The 15,794-nt window shown below is 37.0% G+C and overlaps 1 protein-coding gene and 1 pseudogene across 3 annotated transcripts; one reads left to right on the top strand and one right to left on the bottom strand.

Moving 5' to 3' along the window:
• Positions 1-1,807: 1,807 nt before the first annotated feature.
• On the bottom strand, positions 1,808-15,491 carry LOC102581609 (general transcription factor IIH subunit 2-like). 3 transcript variants are annotated; one of them, XM_015303692.1, is made up of 6 exons: positions 15,062-15,491; positions 13,946-14,210; positions 12,503-12,964; positions 11,782-12,154; positions 2,947-3,322; positions 2,752-2,843 (listed from the first exon to the last, which is right to left on the bottom strand). In XM_015303692.1, exons 2-5 carry the CDS (start codon positions 14,204-14,206, stop codon positions 3,165-3,167), a joined length of 1,254 nt encoding a protein of 417 aa, XP_015159178.1. In that variant the 5' UTR covers positions 14,207-14,210; positions 15,062-15,491; the 3' UTR covers positions 2,752-2,843; positions 2,947-3,164. The 3 variants fall into 3 exon arrangements, with proteins under 3 accessions (XP_006363938.1, XP_015159178.1, XP_006363939.1); XM_006363876.2 differs by lacking the exon at positions 2,947-3,322 and having other exon boundaries at positions 1,808-2,843; XM_006363877.2 differs by lacking the exons at positions 2,752-2,843; positions 2,947-3,322 and adding an exon at positions 3,621-3,689.
• LOC107058233 (histone H4-like) lies at positions 5,076-9,872 on the top strand (annotated as a pseudogene).
• Positions 15,492-15,794: the final 303 nt, after the last annotated feature.

Below are 15,794 nucleotides of genomic sequence, written 5' to 3'. Positions count from 1 at the left end.
AAACATGAACACTCAAATTAAACGCCAAGTCTTCTCTTTGAAAATATTGATTTTTTTGTCTTTGTAAAGTTTACGGAAAAAGAGATTTAAGTTATATACATCATCAATATAAAAAAAAAATTGATTTACAATATTAGATCACTTTTAATTATTGTAGCAGATATTACAAATTCCACATCTTTTGACAAAGACTAACGCCCAACTTATTTCAGGTCACAATTTTTTGTGAATACGGAATTTCATTTCATGATACAATTAATACAGTAACGTGTCAAATTATTTTAGCAATTGCAATTTAGTCGAGTATAGTAAAATACTAAATGAATTTTCCAGTTGATTTAGAAGAATTTAAGTCTTTGTTTAAAAGTATTGCAATTTGCATTGGTCCTTACAATCCAAGTCATTGTCTAAATAATGTATTATAGGCCTAGCTAAAAAGTCATACTAGAATTTTTTACTAGGACTTTTAGTAAGGCCAAACATATAGTTGATAAGGTTGAGGGACCATATAATTTAAGGATTATTGGATATATCCTAATGTGTGACGTCATCGACAAAGCCGAATTAAAGCGAAGAACTGATAGATTTTTAGGCTGACAAGCTTCATAAATTTTACATATGTTTTTGAGTTTGATAATGGCATATATAACTTGAGAGAGAAATTTGTGAGATTTATATGATCAAAACAGAAAATACGTATTAATTATGTGCTTGGATCGTGAGTCGTGACACAATGAACCTGATATGTAGAGCTAGACAGGAAGTCTTCGACAGACACTCATCTATTAATCAAACATTTATGTACATATATATTTCTATTGATAGTATAAGTATAATAATACATTGCGTTCATAGAATTTTAAGTTACTTTATGTCACTCTTAGCTTAGCTTCTTGGATATTTAAGTTTGTTATTGTTATTTATTAAAATAAAATTCAATTATAAGTTAAAGACTGGTTCAACTATTTACTAAGTCAAGTAAATTTATATAGGGAAACTGTAGACAAGTAGTACCAAAGTATGTGTGCATTTAATAAGTTCTTGGTCAAAGAATTTAAATATTGTATTATATTATATTAAATTTTATAAGGCAAGTTATTATCTGAAGGGGGAAGAAGAAGTATAAAATAATTAAGTGGGTCTGAAGGGGCATTTGATTATGAGATCATTTATATTTAATTAGTAAATTATTTTATGTTTCTTTAATTAATATATTATTATGGCCTTGTGGGAATGAATAAGCTATATATAAAGCAAATGACTTTTTTTTCTTCTCATTATGAAGACCCGATTTAAATTTGTTACCCATGAATATAGCAAATTATTAATCTAACGCGTTTTCTAGTTCAATTCCCTTTTTTCCAAAAGCAATATTATGATGTTTTAAAGATAAATTGAAAAAATCACTTACCATAAAGTGTTACATACCTTTTTAAAGAACTTTGGTTTTTTCGAAACGAAAGATTGTTAGATGATTTATAGTAATGGTGATGGTACTTCTTGCGACAATATTCCCCAGGCTCATCTAGCTGGCGGATTCTCTCTTATATCAAAGTGTTGGTGACTCTGAATGGTCGCGGGAGAAAGGTTGGTGGGGTGAACTGGCACGCCACGTGGTTAAAATAGATGAGGTTAACAAAGGAATGACAAAAATTGTAGTCATTTGTATAACGTTAGGGACATATATATACTGATGATATTACAACGGAGGATAATATTTTAAAATTTTCAATAGCAGAGGGACAAGTACTGATCCTTCCCCCTTTTAACTAATCATATGGAGTAAATGAACTAGAGAGACTAAGGAAAAAAAAAACAAAATGAAACTCAATACTAACACAGCATAAATGTATTTTTCACAAGCAAATTCAATGGCATCTTGTGCAATCCAGCATGTCACTGTTATCAAGGACTGTGAACTTGGATATCATAAGTAATTAACAAAAGTAAATATATAATACTAACTTGATTTTGAATCCCTGCATACCAGTCCATACCAAACAACGAAAATTGAATCGAACCCAAGAAACCGATGCAAGCTCGAGTGTGTTTGATTTATATCAACTTATAGTATGCAAAAACCAGCACAGGTATTCCAGCAAAAGTGTCATTCTCAATGGTGACATGGACATAACATATCATAAGAGCTATTGTAATGTTAATTGTCCTCCTGAACGATTATCTTTTGGATTAACAGTAGCTGATAAATTATACTCATCTACCCGTAGCAAAGGCCTCTGCCCTTGGAAATGCACTCAGAAGTCATTTCATCAGTGGATTGTCCAGTAAATAAATGTCAAAATCCTGAGGCTCAAAGGTAAAACAGATCTCATCGCTGTCTTCCTTTTTTTCTTCTTTTTAAGTCAGAATTTGAGGGTACAAAGTAACAACAATCTGTTTGTGACATATGAATGATATACATTATGCCGTGATCCTGCATTGCTCCAAACGTTGGATTAGACCATACAAGTTTTACCTTTGAGATTATTAGTGGTGTCTCCCATAGCTGTTCCATAGATATTGGCTGGATCCAACTGTAAAAATCCTATGAAAGCAGCCAGCTTGACTTTTCCTCACGACATGCTGTGAAACAAGATTTCTGGTACTTGGAAAGGACATCCAACATAACATTACATTTTGCCATTTAGCGTGTTCCGTTTGAGGAATAAACCACTTCAGAAATAGACATCCTTATCATTCTTCCATATCACTAATGGTCTTGGAATTCCTTAAGCTCTCACAACCTGGACAATTGTGCAAGCTCTCATGTATATAAATATCACAATCAAGGCAGAAGTGTTGTTTGCAGTTTGGACAAGCAACCTGCGGACCTGGCAAATTTCCTGCATCAAATCAAATAAAGAAAAAAGTGAAACAAGCAAAATGTGAGAATATCCTGATGAATGAAGAGCAAAGTGGAACAAGCAAAAAGTGAGACTCCTGTACATTAAGTTTGCATTAGGCCAAACACATGGACATCCCCCTTAAATCTTCTTGTTGCCACGACTTTTCACTTAGACACCTCGATTGAGGTTATTATCTTTTAGACAACTTAACATATATCCAAAATATGACGTTTGAAGTTTGAACACCTCACATTAATGTGGCAGAATGAGTGACTTTCACAGTTTTGAGCGCATAAATTGTAATGTAATTTTTTTGTTTTATTTCTTTCTTCTTCTTTCTCTTCCAGCTCCTCTCTGCTGCTGCCACCACCTCCCCAAATCAGTTTGGACATGCAACCAATCACCAGAAACCACCGCAGCCTTCATCTCTCCCTCCAAAATAGAATCCCACCAGCAAAAAATACCAACTAGTGATCCTTCAGTTTCCAATAAGAGAAATACCATCAGAAACCAAGACTCATCAATGGAGAGAACACCATTAATAAATAGAACGCCCAGCTTTTACTACTACAGCACATCATCCATTCAACAACATACCCAGTGTAGTGAATGGTAATTCACTACACCATTCCAACCTGACAGATTGACGGCCTTCCAATTTCAAGCAAAACCCCTCACACCCACTACTGTATCAACACTTAAATCTAACGAAACTAAGGGGATGGCAACCCATGAACAAGTAGAAGAAAAAGAAGATGATGAACCTCATTTGTTCAGTCTAACAAAGCATCCATTGACAGTCCGTGATTTTGTAGCCGTGAACTGTGGGTTATATAACTTTACCTGAAAAAAGACAACTCTATTGGGCCTCTAAAGTAAAACATCAAGATGAATGTCATGGAAATGAAGATGCTAAGATGGATGGGCAGTCATACAAGACTAGACAAGATTAGAAACGACCACATTCACAAGAAGGTTCAAGTAACACACATCGAGGAAAAAATAAGAGAAGGACACTTGAGATGGTATGTTTATGTCTTGCATTGAACTTCAAATCCACCGGTTTGTTGCTATGTGGTGAGAGAAAGTAATAAAAAGGGAAGAGGTACCCCTAAATCACATGGAAGGAAGTTGTCTTGAAAGACTTACAATCTATTGAGGTTCATGCAAGGCTTAGTGAAAGATAGGGCACAAAGGAAGAGAAAGATCTATGTAGGAGATACCTATTAATTAATAATATGTTTTAGTCATGCTAACACTTATACTTTACGTCCTATACTTTAATCGGAGTTGTTTACCGTTTCAGAAATTTATGATAGTAGCAAATTATAAAGAACTTCATATACTTTTTATGTTGCTTTATTTTATTACTATTACTTTATATAATGTTGGCCTGAGATGGTTTAACTGGAGTAGTATGGTCAGTGAGGATTCCTATAGCCGACCCCAACTTGCTTGGGACTGAGGTTTAGTTGTATTGTTGGGCAGCTGAGTAAGGTAGGGATGACTTGAGTATTTATAGGCATGATATGTGTTTTTTAGAATAGAGTGACATATTTCTATTTTTTCTTGTTTTTTGAGGTATTTGGAGACCAAATTTATGGAGAGATTTTCATGGGTTAAAGGAGAAATGGAGGAATGAGCCGGAGAGAAATCAGACAACGGAAGGGTGAGGTTGGGGAAGATAACAAGGTGGGGTCTTTTTTTTTCCTTCTAAAGATAGTGTTTTCTTTTTCCTTTTTTAATTAGTTGGATTCAAAAGCCACATGGCTTTGTTCGATTTACCGTCTTTTTTTTGACGTAGGTAACTGTTTCCATTACTGTAACACAGTACATGGGTTCACTGAAACCATATTTACAAAAGTACTCAAAATCCACTGTCATATCCTTATAATGAGTCAAAGACATCAATGATAGAGACTAGGGGTGTCAAAAATGAACTCAAACATAGGTAACCCGCCAACCCGCCCAGAATTTTAAGGGTTGGGCTCAAGATAATTTGAGTTGGGTTCAATCTCAACCCATTCAGGCCTAACCCATTTTAAGAGAATCCTCAATTGAACGCAATTCAATCTCCAATTTCAACCCGTTTTAAAACTCTATACTAAGATATGTTCCTATATTAAAGGTATGATTATCTATTTAACATCTTTTAGGATTTATCTATCAATTTGTTACTTTTTTAATAAAAAAACTTAGAGCTGAAATTCGAATTGTGATTATAAAAGTTAAATATCACTATGTTAAAATTATTGAGATTAATCGGATCAAATTGGGCGAGTCAAGACCCAACCCGTTTTTTAGCCCATCTGAACCCAACCCATTTGAGCCCAAAGTAAACTTGGGTGGGTCAAGACCCAACCCGATTTCTATTTCAATCCATTTTAATATCTCTAATTTCAAACCAACCCGCCCATTTGACACCCCTAATAGAGACAGTATCATTAGAGTATATCTAGTTACACCAAAAACATAAAGTCAAAATACAATTCATTTTGACTTGTTCTATAGTATTCTCCATATTCTCAAAGACTCTAAGGTTCCTCTCCTTCCATATTGTCCACCATATAGCTGCAGGTACAACTCCAGTTGTTTCTGTTCTTATCGTGAATGCCTGCTTCATCCCAACTGTGTAATGCTTCTGTGATTTTCCCTGGCATGGACCAAGATATGTTTTTGAGACATAGGAATAATCTCCATAGTTGACTTGTGACCTTGCAACGTATAAATAGATGAACCATTGTTTCTGCAGTTTCCCCACAGAAAAAACATCTCGAACATAAAGGGATCCCCTTTTTCATCAAGTTATCTTGTGTTAGCACTACCTCCTTAGCCAATAACCAGACAAAGCAAGCTACTTTGTGTAGGATGATGCTTTCCAAATGTGTTTCCAAGGCCATCGTAGTATCTGCTGGTTTGGTTGGTTCATCTTCATCACTTCATGTAGACTGCATTTACTTTAAAAGTCCCGTTACTATTTCCCTGCCACTGTAGGATGTCTTGTCCGGCCTTCAAACCACTGAAATGGTCGATGGTGCTGAAGAATTTTGTTACTCTTGGTATTTCCCAATCATTGAGGTGTCTCCTGAACACAAAATTCCACTCTTGAGGTGTCCACAATTCTGCTACTGTGCTCTGTTGATGTAAAACTAAGTTAAAAATATCTAGGAATAATGTCCCCATGCTGCTTGCTTCATGTCAATCATCCTTCCAGAAGACAGTTTTAACTCCATCTGCCACTTTGACTATGGTATTAACTTTGAATTCACTCCACAAAATTCTGATAGATTTCCATAAGCTAACACCATAAGGAGTAGTGACCTCCTTTGTCATCCAGTTATCGTTCTCCTCATATTTAGCTTTAATGACTCTAACCCATAGACTTCGATTTTCATTTGAATATTTCCATAGCCATCTCATTCTTAAAGCTTTACTCTGATTCTTCAGATTTTTGATCCCCAATCCCCCAAATCTTTTCTCATTGATCACTGCCTTCCATTTGACTAGGTGGTAACCCTTCCTGTCTGTGTTCCCTTGCCATCCAACCTATTGATGATTCCTAGTGGGATAGGAAATAATGACATCATATACGTTGGAAGTGCATCAAGCACGGAGTTTATCAAGGTCAATTTTCCACAAATGGAGAGATATTGGGACTTCCACCTTGCTAACTTCTTCTCACATTTCTCAAATCTCCTCATTTCATATTTCCATAGACATAGAGTTGGTCCCCAAAGGCAATCCAAGGTAGATAGTTGGTAGAGCACCCACTTCATACCCTAAGATTGTCTTTAAGATTTTCATGTTTGACACTTCATTAACCGGGTATAAGAAGCTTTTCCTTTGATTAACATGTAAACCTAACATTCCTTCAAATATTACCAAGATCAGTCTCAGTATTTTGAGATGCTCTTCTTCAGCATCACAAAATATAAGTGTCATCTGCATACTGAAGACGAGTTATCTTCAAGCTATCCCTTCCAGCTCTAGCAACCTCAAATCCTCTTAACCAACCTTCCCTATTTGATATCTTAATCATGTTGTTCAGACCCTCCATGACTAAGAGGAACAAAAAGGGTGATAGAGGATCACCTTGTCTTAGGCCCCTCTGTGAATTAAAATAACCTGCTGGTGAACCATTAATAAGTACAGAGAAGTTCACTGTTGAGATACAAAATTTAATCCAGTGCTTCCATTTGCGTCTAAATCCCATCTTCTCTAGCAGATCCATAAGAAAGCCCCAATTGACATGATCATATGTTTTCTCAATGTCTAATTTGCATAGGATTCCGGGTTTCTTCAAGTTCACCATGGAGTCTATTACTTCATTTGCTTTGAGGGAAGCATCCATAATTTGTCTTCCTTTGATGGATGCCAGTTGTTGTGAGTCCACAAGCTTAGCCATCACTCTTTTCAACCTTTCAGTAAGCACTTTGCAGAATAGCTTGTAAATACTACCTATCAATGGGTCCGAAGTCTCTTAATTCTTTAGCACCTTTCTTCTTTGGAATAAGAGCTATGAAGGTAGCATTGAAACTTCTTTCAAACCTTCCTTGCTCGTAGAAATTCTGGAAGGTCTTCATGATATCATTTTTACCACTTCCCAACACTTGATGTAGAACCCCATTGTAAACCCATCTGGACGGTCCAGGCGCTTTAGGCATTTCAGTACCTCCTCCTCATCAAATCCCTTTTCTAAATCTTCCATTTCCTCCACTGTCAGCCTTGGGCAATTTGTGAAGTTGCTGGCAGGTCTTGCCATTTTACCACATCATCGCATGTAAACTCATGCATTTTTTTTACTAACTAGGAATGACGTGTTCAATAGGCACATTTTAGACATACATTAGGTGTTTGATGGGTAACAGCTTCAATTAAGGTGTCTAAATAAAAGGTCGCCGCAACTTTAAGAGGTTGTCTATGTATTTGAACTTGCATTAAGAAGAGATAAAATGCTTCCTTTCCAGGTTTTATGATCCCAAGCATGTTGTCCAAGCACAACTCATTTTACAGAATAATTTCCTAATTCATCACACAAGTTACAAGAAATTTGTCTTCATCATAGAAATTCAGAAGCTTCTGATTTCAGAGAAACTAAAGGTTGATTGAACATGTCAGGTTGTGGAAAGAGAGGAAAAGGTTTGGGAAACGGAGGAGCAAAGCTTTTCACCGTAAGGTCCTCTGTGATAACATTCATTGAATCACAAAGCCAGCCATTAGGCATTTGGCATGTAGAGGGGCAGTGAAGTGTATCAGTAGGCTAATCTATGAAGAGACTCGTGGGGTGCTCAAGATCTTCTTGGAGAATCTGATTCCTGATGCTGTTACTTATACTGAGCATACTCGTAGGAAGACGGTGAGTGCTTTGGAGGTTGAGTATGCTCTCAAGAGACAGGGCAGGACTTTGTATGGTTTTGGGGGTTGAGGGGAGGTTTGGTTCTGACTTTTGTTTTGTCTGCAAAAGTCTTGCTGTCAAGAAAAGAATAGTTATGTTAATGTTGGTAAAGGATATGGGATTCTGCTTGGTGTGGTGGTTTAATTATGGTGTAATTAGTATGGTTCCTGTAGGGTACATATTTCTGTTATAGTAGTAGTACCTGTTCTTTTTTGTAAGTTGGGATGTGGTGGAAGCTTGTTTCAGAACTATTGAAATTTGCTCTAATTCAATGAATACTATTGACTGATTCAAAAATAAGTTAAAAGAAATTTGGCAAAAAAAAAGAAGAAAAAAAATTCTCGCTGAATACAAACACTAGTGTTTTCTTTTTCCTTTTTTTATTAGTTGAATTCAAAAGCCACGTGGCTTGGTTCAATTCGCTAATTTGCCACACCCTCACATGTGAACCGACACATTTTATTTTTTCCAAGCTAAGCATGAAGTGTTCAATAGGCACATTTTAGACATACATTAGGGGTTTGTTCAGTATGGAAGAACACATTTTCTGGAAAATGTAAATAAGTTACACAAGTGGGATTCCACATTGATAGTGTCCTTCCTACCTTCCAACACACCTCATCTTCAGCCTCACCCCTGCAGCCTCCATCCCCACCACCCCACACACCTTACCCTTCACCTTCACCTCTCATAGTATTGTTCAAAATTCAAATTATATACAAATGCTTTTCGGATAATATTTTTTGCCTGCGTACCGAACACACTCACTCTTTTGTAACTACTTTGCATCTTTTTGATGCCATGAATGGAATCAATTACTTCATCTAAAAAAAAGTAAGAAATCCACTTATTTTCCTAGAAAATATTTTCCACCGAAAACATTTTCCATCATACCGAACACACCCTAGGTGTTTGCGGGTAACAGCTTCAATTTAGGTGTCTAAATGAAAAGCCGTGGGAACTTTAAGGGGTTGTCTATGTATTAGGAATTGCATTAAGAAGAGACAAATTGCTTCCTTTCCAGCTTTTATGATCCCAAGCCATGTTTGTTCCAAACACACCTCATTTTACAGAATAATTTCCTAGTTTCATCACAAGTTACAAGAAATTTGGCCAAATCAAAAAACAATCTAGCTGAATACAAACACTAGTTTTGTTGTTTTTTTGAAGCTTGTACAGGTCTGAAAGTTAACTGGGGAAAGAGTAGTTTATATCCTATTAAGGATGTGACAAACATCCAAAGTCTAGCTGACATTTTGGGCTACGGAGTGGGGAAATTGCCCACAACTTATTTGGGTTTGCCTTTAGGTAATACACACAAAGACTTGAAGATATGGGACAACATAGTCGAGGGACTGAAAAGAGACTAGCTAGATGGAAGGCTCAATACATTTCTTTGGTGGCAGACACATTCTTATCAACTCTGTTCTAGACTCTCTCCCATCATATGTTATGTCTCTTTTCACTATACCGGCAAAAGTGGTTAAGAAATTGGACAAAACTTAGGAGAGATTTCCTTTGGCATGGTTGCAAAGAGAACAAGGGATACAATTTGGTCAAGTGGGCGACAGTTTTGCATAGAAAAGATAAAGGTGGCTTGGGCATCAGAGATTTGAGGAAGCATAACAACAGTCTTTGATGAAATGGTTGTGGAGATACACTGAGGAGAGGCAAGCTTTGTGGAAAGATTTGATTAAATGTAAATATGGGGAGGATGGATTCTGGTGTAGTAACATAAGCACGGATGCTTATGGGAGCGGGGGTTTGGAGAGCTATTAGAAACTTATGGCCCAAGTTAGAAGCAAATTTACATATCAAGGTGGGGGATGGAAGGAGAACTAAATTCTGGTGGGATGTATGGATCAAACAAACCCCCCTAAAAGACCTGTTTCCTGATCTATTTATTTTGTGCACCAATTCTGAGGCAATGATCAGTGATTAGTGGATAGTACAAGGTTGGGATCTCTATTTCAGAAGACTTCTAAATGATTGGGAAATAGAGAGAGTAACCAAATTGTTGGAGGAAGTGGGGGATTTTGCAGGCACCAATACTGGCAATGATGTTGTTAGATGGTCACACAGTAAGGATGGGATCTTCACAGTTGGCAGGGCATATAAAAAGGAGTGCAACTCGCAAAGTAGCAGATACCAGAGTTCATGGAAAAATATCTGGAGGACTGCAGCACCAACAAAAGTTAAATGCTTTACTTGGCTGGTCATTAGAAAGGCATGCTTGACACATGAAGTCTTGAGGAAGAAAAGAAAGATCATACTTCCGTGGTGCTCTTTATGTGGAAAGACGTGGGATACTAAAAGTCACCTATTCTTACATTGTACTTTCACAGCACAAATATGGTCCATGTTTCTCAACTATTTAGAAGTGAAATGGACTATGTCCGAACATACAATTGATTTACTTAGTTGTTGGATCAGGAGAGGAGGTAGCAAGAGACAGAAGACCTGGTGGAATTTGATTCCACATTTGCATTTTGGTGGACAGTGTGGAAGGAGAGGGAATAGTAGGAATTTTGAAGATATATCCAATTCCATTCACAAGGTTAAATGGAATTGCATTGTATCTCTATATTTTTGGTGTTAAAGAGATAGGATTAGAGGATTCAGATCAACTTTTAGAACTCTTAGGATCCTTGTAAGTATTATACTTTTTGTTCTTTTCTGATTTTTTAAAGGTCCCCAGCTTATCCTTAATGCTGAAGAATACAATGTTTACCAATTCTCAAAAAAATAATACAAACACTAGTTCAACAGGCTACTTCCTTAAAAGACCAAATTTCAACATTGCTTGAAATTTAGCCTCAACACAGTCCTCAAAGGACATAATTAAAACAACCAGTGAGAAGCACATAATTGTAACACAAAAGAACTTATTATCTTGGACATGAATAATTTAAGCTCTAGAAACTAAATATCTTGTTTCTTCTGTAGAACACTAGAGACATTTCTTTTGCTTAAGTTCAACAAAAGCTCAGTTACGATTACTGCTTGTTTTTTTTCTTTCGTTCTTTTTTTAATCGGACAAATGCACATACAAGATATCTCAGATGACAAACAAATATGTAAATGCCTTCTACAATTCTCTGTAGCTATGAACTTAAAGAAAGGAACTTTACTGACATCCTCAGCAACAGTAGATGCTTCAGGTCAGGGTTATGTACCCAGGGTTAATCTGATGAACTACTCCATTTGACAATTATCAAATTATCGATCATTCTAACATGTACATGGATGATGATAATATCTGCGAAACAAATGCAAATCTCAGGTGTTCTATTTTTATTTATTCAATTTGATAAGGAAGACCAGCTCAGGTGCTTCAGTGGGTCCCAGATTCACATTATAGGTTACTTACAATGCAATCTTGAGAGCAAACAGAAAAGACATATTTCCTCATTTTGGCATGAATCTTTTTTACCACTGGAAGTTTCAATTCTGAAAAGACAGATTTCCTTGTTTCTGCGGCATGAATCTTTTACCTCTAGATGGTTTCAATTTTGAAAATAAGCTTAAGAGTACTCTTACCAGGATTTAGAAGACTCAGTTGGCAACCAAAGCAATTCTTTGGTAACTTGTGAAAATCTTTCAGAGCTGAGGGTGACACGTCATCAAATGGCCTTATTGGGAAGAGATGGTGATATGACCTTGCCAAATGTGGAGAAGATACAAGGGTCAGTCCGCAGATGCAACACTCGGTAGGAAGCTCACATATTCGTGCTTTGCATCTTGGACAAGTGTATCCACCGCCAACTTTAGCCTCTTTATGACATGAACAAATTGAAATGACACCCTCTGCTGTTCTTTGGGGGAACCCCATCTTGATCAAATTTGCAACAGCAAACTCTGCAATAGCTGGAGGAGGTGGGGCATGCTCCAATACCAACTCTTTTAAATGAGGCTGACAGAGCAATAACAAAGAATCAAATTATAAAAAGTTTTACAATATTATGCTTGCCACATATAGTTAATCATTATTCAATGAGACATTCTAATTTCTACATAGTAGGCAATTAGAACCAAATTTCTCCTAAATTTCCAGAAAAAGATTTCCTTATTCTATTAGTTTTTGTTTCTCAAGTTCCCGTATTCCCATTACTTCAGAGCTCAATTATCTATTCCTTACCTCATCCAATGCAACAAAGTGCATTCCACCAGTCTCTTGGCAGAGATTTCCTTATTCTATTAGTTTTTGTTTCACAAGTTCTCGTATTCCCATTACTTCAGAGCTCAATTATCTATTCCTTACCTCATCCAATGCAACAAAATACATTCCACCAGTTTCTTGGCAGAGATGCTTGCATATGTAGAGTTCTGCAGAGAGACCAATTACTGAGCACCTTATCTTGGACGCTTTGTATTTTTGGATGGTTTCCAGTATATCCCCTGGATCACATGTGCTAAGAGCTGAATACAAGATAAGGGCTTCACGATGACCATACGATGGGATTTGATTTAGGAGATCACACACAAGATCTAGGCCATTCTGAAGGGATGCATCACCCGAGGTCCCCAATTTACCCATCAATGCTTTGATATGAGCCTCAGGACTGCCACCAAGATCTGTTAAGCAATGAGCTACTCCATCTTTCAAGATCACCAAGCCAATTTGACTCAGGGGATTCTGGTCAAAAAATTCTCTTATAAAAGCCTCCACTTGTCTAGCAACTACAACCATTCGGCTTGGTTTATAATCCATTTCTGCAGCTGCCTAAAATTCAAAAATCAAGTGAGCAATTATTAACTCAAAAGATGTAAAAGTTCAAGATATTATGAGACATTACTGTCTCTCTTTCAAAAGTCATTTTAAAATCATCCAGACTTAATTGATTATGTCTAGATTTCTAGTACTCAAAGCATTTCAGTTTTTCTTCTAGCTTTCCAAGTTTGTGTGGGTGTTGCGGAACTATAAGCATATAGGAAAAGTATCAAGTAGATGCAACCGATGCTCAGAAAAACTTTCAAGCAATGTGAAAAAAAAAACTAGGAAAATGTCACCAAAAAAAGGATGCTGACATCTTGAAAGGAGAACTATCAGCAAGAAGCTTATATGCAAATGTTTAAGATTGTTTATCGCAGCACCTTGTCAATGATGAAAGAAAACGTCTAATGCAGTGATGAGCACAACCCAATTAAAGGACATTTTCAAAAGGCAATAATTGTCTTAGACATACTCAATTCACAATTTTAGAATTTCAAAATGTGGTTTGGAGAAATATGGTGGCATCAAAACTGAAAGTAGGTATTCACTTGAATATTCATTAAATTCACTGATCAAAGACAACCCAATTGCATAGGCATACAGTAGCATGATTTTCTGAAGAAGTTACTAAGTGTTGGTTTCTCAAAGCCATTACAAGAAACGGAAATATACTTGGCTTTTATCAATATCTCATAGCATAATGAACCAGTTACAATCACTAATTCAGCCCTAGATGCAAATAGAAATCCATAAAACAAAGACCTGCTGGTTCTTTAAAAGGACCCTATTGTATTCCTTCTTAAAGAAGTTCAGCAGATTGTTTGGGAAATTGGACCCGATTAACCTCTTCCCGAGATAACTCATTTACAAACAGATAAAGATAGATGCTTAAATATTTTTTCATATCTTACAATGAAAAACTAAACCTTTAAATGTCGGTAACCAATTACAGTAATGCAGTTATTGGCAATCATATAGGATTTTACATACCCTGGACAAATCAATGATAATGTAGAGGTACCGAATCAGACCCTTCTGAATTCGTGCAGCAGTTGCAGTGCGGAGACGTCGTCGATACTGAGCATGGGATAGAGTTGTGTTGTCAATTGGACGAAGGAGACCTGATTCATCCTCTTGCAAAGACTCCCATGATCTTTCATCTGCATAAGTTCTTTCCCATGCTTCTCGACCTCTCCCATTTTCCTCCTCATCCTCCTCTTCTTGATTAAATCGTTTTTCTTCATTGTTCATTTCCCTGTGAGATATAATGCCAACTCTTAAGAAGATGACCAGATACTTGAGAAACTGATTGTACAAACTCAATATTAGTACAAGACTCAGTATGTGCGTGTTCTGAGGTCTTTACATTACACATCCTTATTGTATGCACTATTTTCCAATTTGAACCTAGTACTTTGCTATTTCTATACTTCACTTTTCCCCCTAAAGTGTGTCGCACCCCATTTTCTCACAAAAGAGGGTTTCAACATGTGACAACTCTTTTAATGAGCTAAAAGTGAAGAGTTGTCACCTAATGGGTTAAGGTGTGTTAGGACATGGCTATTTATACCTAAGCTCCACTTGTTAATTCTAAGGTTTCTTGTTTGTTTTATCCAGTGGTGTGTTTGTATATCTTTCAAACAAAAGACGGTCTTTAAGTAAAATAAATGCAGAAGAGTGCTCACTAACTTCCATACAACTGACTCTTGGGTAAGATGACTGATGAATGTCACAAATTACTTGTGAATGTCTTCTTGTTTCCATACAAAAATTGTTGGAATGAACTCTATTGTTTCAGAGTGTCAGTTTCATATTGAGATAAAGGCTCAAGTGAGTCGAGAGTTAATTTTTCTCTAGAGAGTCTAGACTCCTAATAAATCTACATTCACGGACATTGTTTCTCCTTCCATCCCAAGTTTCATTATCTAGTTTTGCCAGTCTCATATAACTAGTAGCTTAAATAAATTTGAATAGTTTTAGAGTTCTAATATTAGATTTATTTACAGACGTGTTTGAGAAATTGTTGGACCATGTAAAAGTCCAGGTAAACTTCAATTTAGCTTTATTATAAGTACTGTTATGTATGTATGATGATTAATCAAATACCTGGATTACTAGAACTTCGCCGAAGAGGAGAGGAATGGAGATGCGAGGGTCTCGCTGTTGTTGTTGTCGTCTTTGATGGGGTTCGCCGGTGATTACCTTGCCTTCGCCGGAGTTGGCTGCTCGCCGCTCGCTTGTCAGAGCAGCTGCAGCTGCTGTTTGTTGTTGTCGTCCTCACTAGAGCAGAGGAGAGAGAGAAAGTGGCTCGCCGGTCGGAGCTGGTCCTCGCGCTGCTTCTGGCCGGCGCGGCCTTCGCTTGCTGGAGAGAAGAACGGATCGGAGGCGGCGCCCGGTTGCCGGCTGGTTTTCGCGACTGCTCGCTGGCCGGCGCCGTTCGCTGCTTCGCCTGAGCTGCTAGGAGAATAGAGGAGAGGGAGAGATAGGGGAGGAGGAGATGAGAGGAAGATGAAGAAAGAAGGATGGCTTAGGGTTTTGGTTCTGGATAGGGAGAGATAGGAGAGGAGGAGATGAGAGGAAGATGAAGAAAGAAGGATGGCTTAGGGTTTTGGTTTGAATGATATGGACGATTAAGATTTGATCTTGTAGTTGATTTGGATGAAGGAATGGCTGAGTTTAAAGGATGGGGCTTTTGAGAATTGAATTGAATCAGAAAGGCAAATTGGAAAGTGTTGAAAGGCTATAATTAAAATAAGCAAATGGCCATAATTGACATGAAATTGAATATGAAATAGAATTGGATAGGAAGAGGGCTATGAATTAAACAAATTGAACAAAA

This window comes from Solanum tuberosum, unplaced genomic scaffold, assembly GCF_000226075.1.
Source record: "Solanum tuberosum cultivar DM 1-3 516 R44 unplaced genomic scaffold, SolTub_3.0 scf00471, whole genome shotgun sequence".
Lineage (NCBI taxonomy): Eukaryota > Viridiplantae > Streptophyta > Magnoliopsida > Solanales > Solanaceae > Solanum > Solanum tuberosum.
This window is presented reverse-complemented; position numbering and strand designations above follow the sequence as displayed.

Bases quoted from the DNA above. Each gene is read 5' to 3' on its own strand.
- LOC102581609 (XM_015303692.1), bottom strand. From the start codon at position 14,206: ATGAACAATGAAGAAAAACGATTTAATCAAGAAGAGGAGGATGAGGAG. The intron at 12,965-13,945 runs GTATGTAAAATC...TTTGAATTTTAG, and splicing joins TTATCATTGATTTGTCCAGG to GCAGCTGCAGAAATGGATTA. The intron at 12,155-12,502 runs GTAAGGAATAGA...TTGCTCTGTCAG, and splicing joins ATTTTGTTGCATTGGATGAG to CCTCATTTAAAAGAGTTGGT.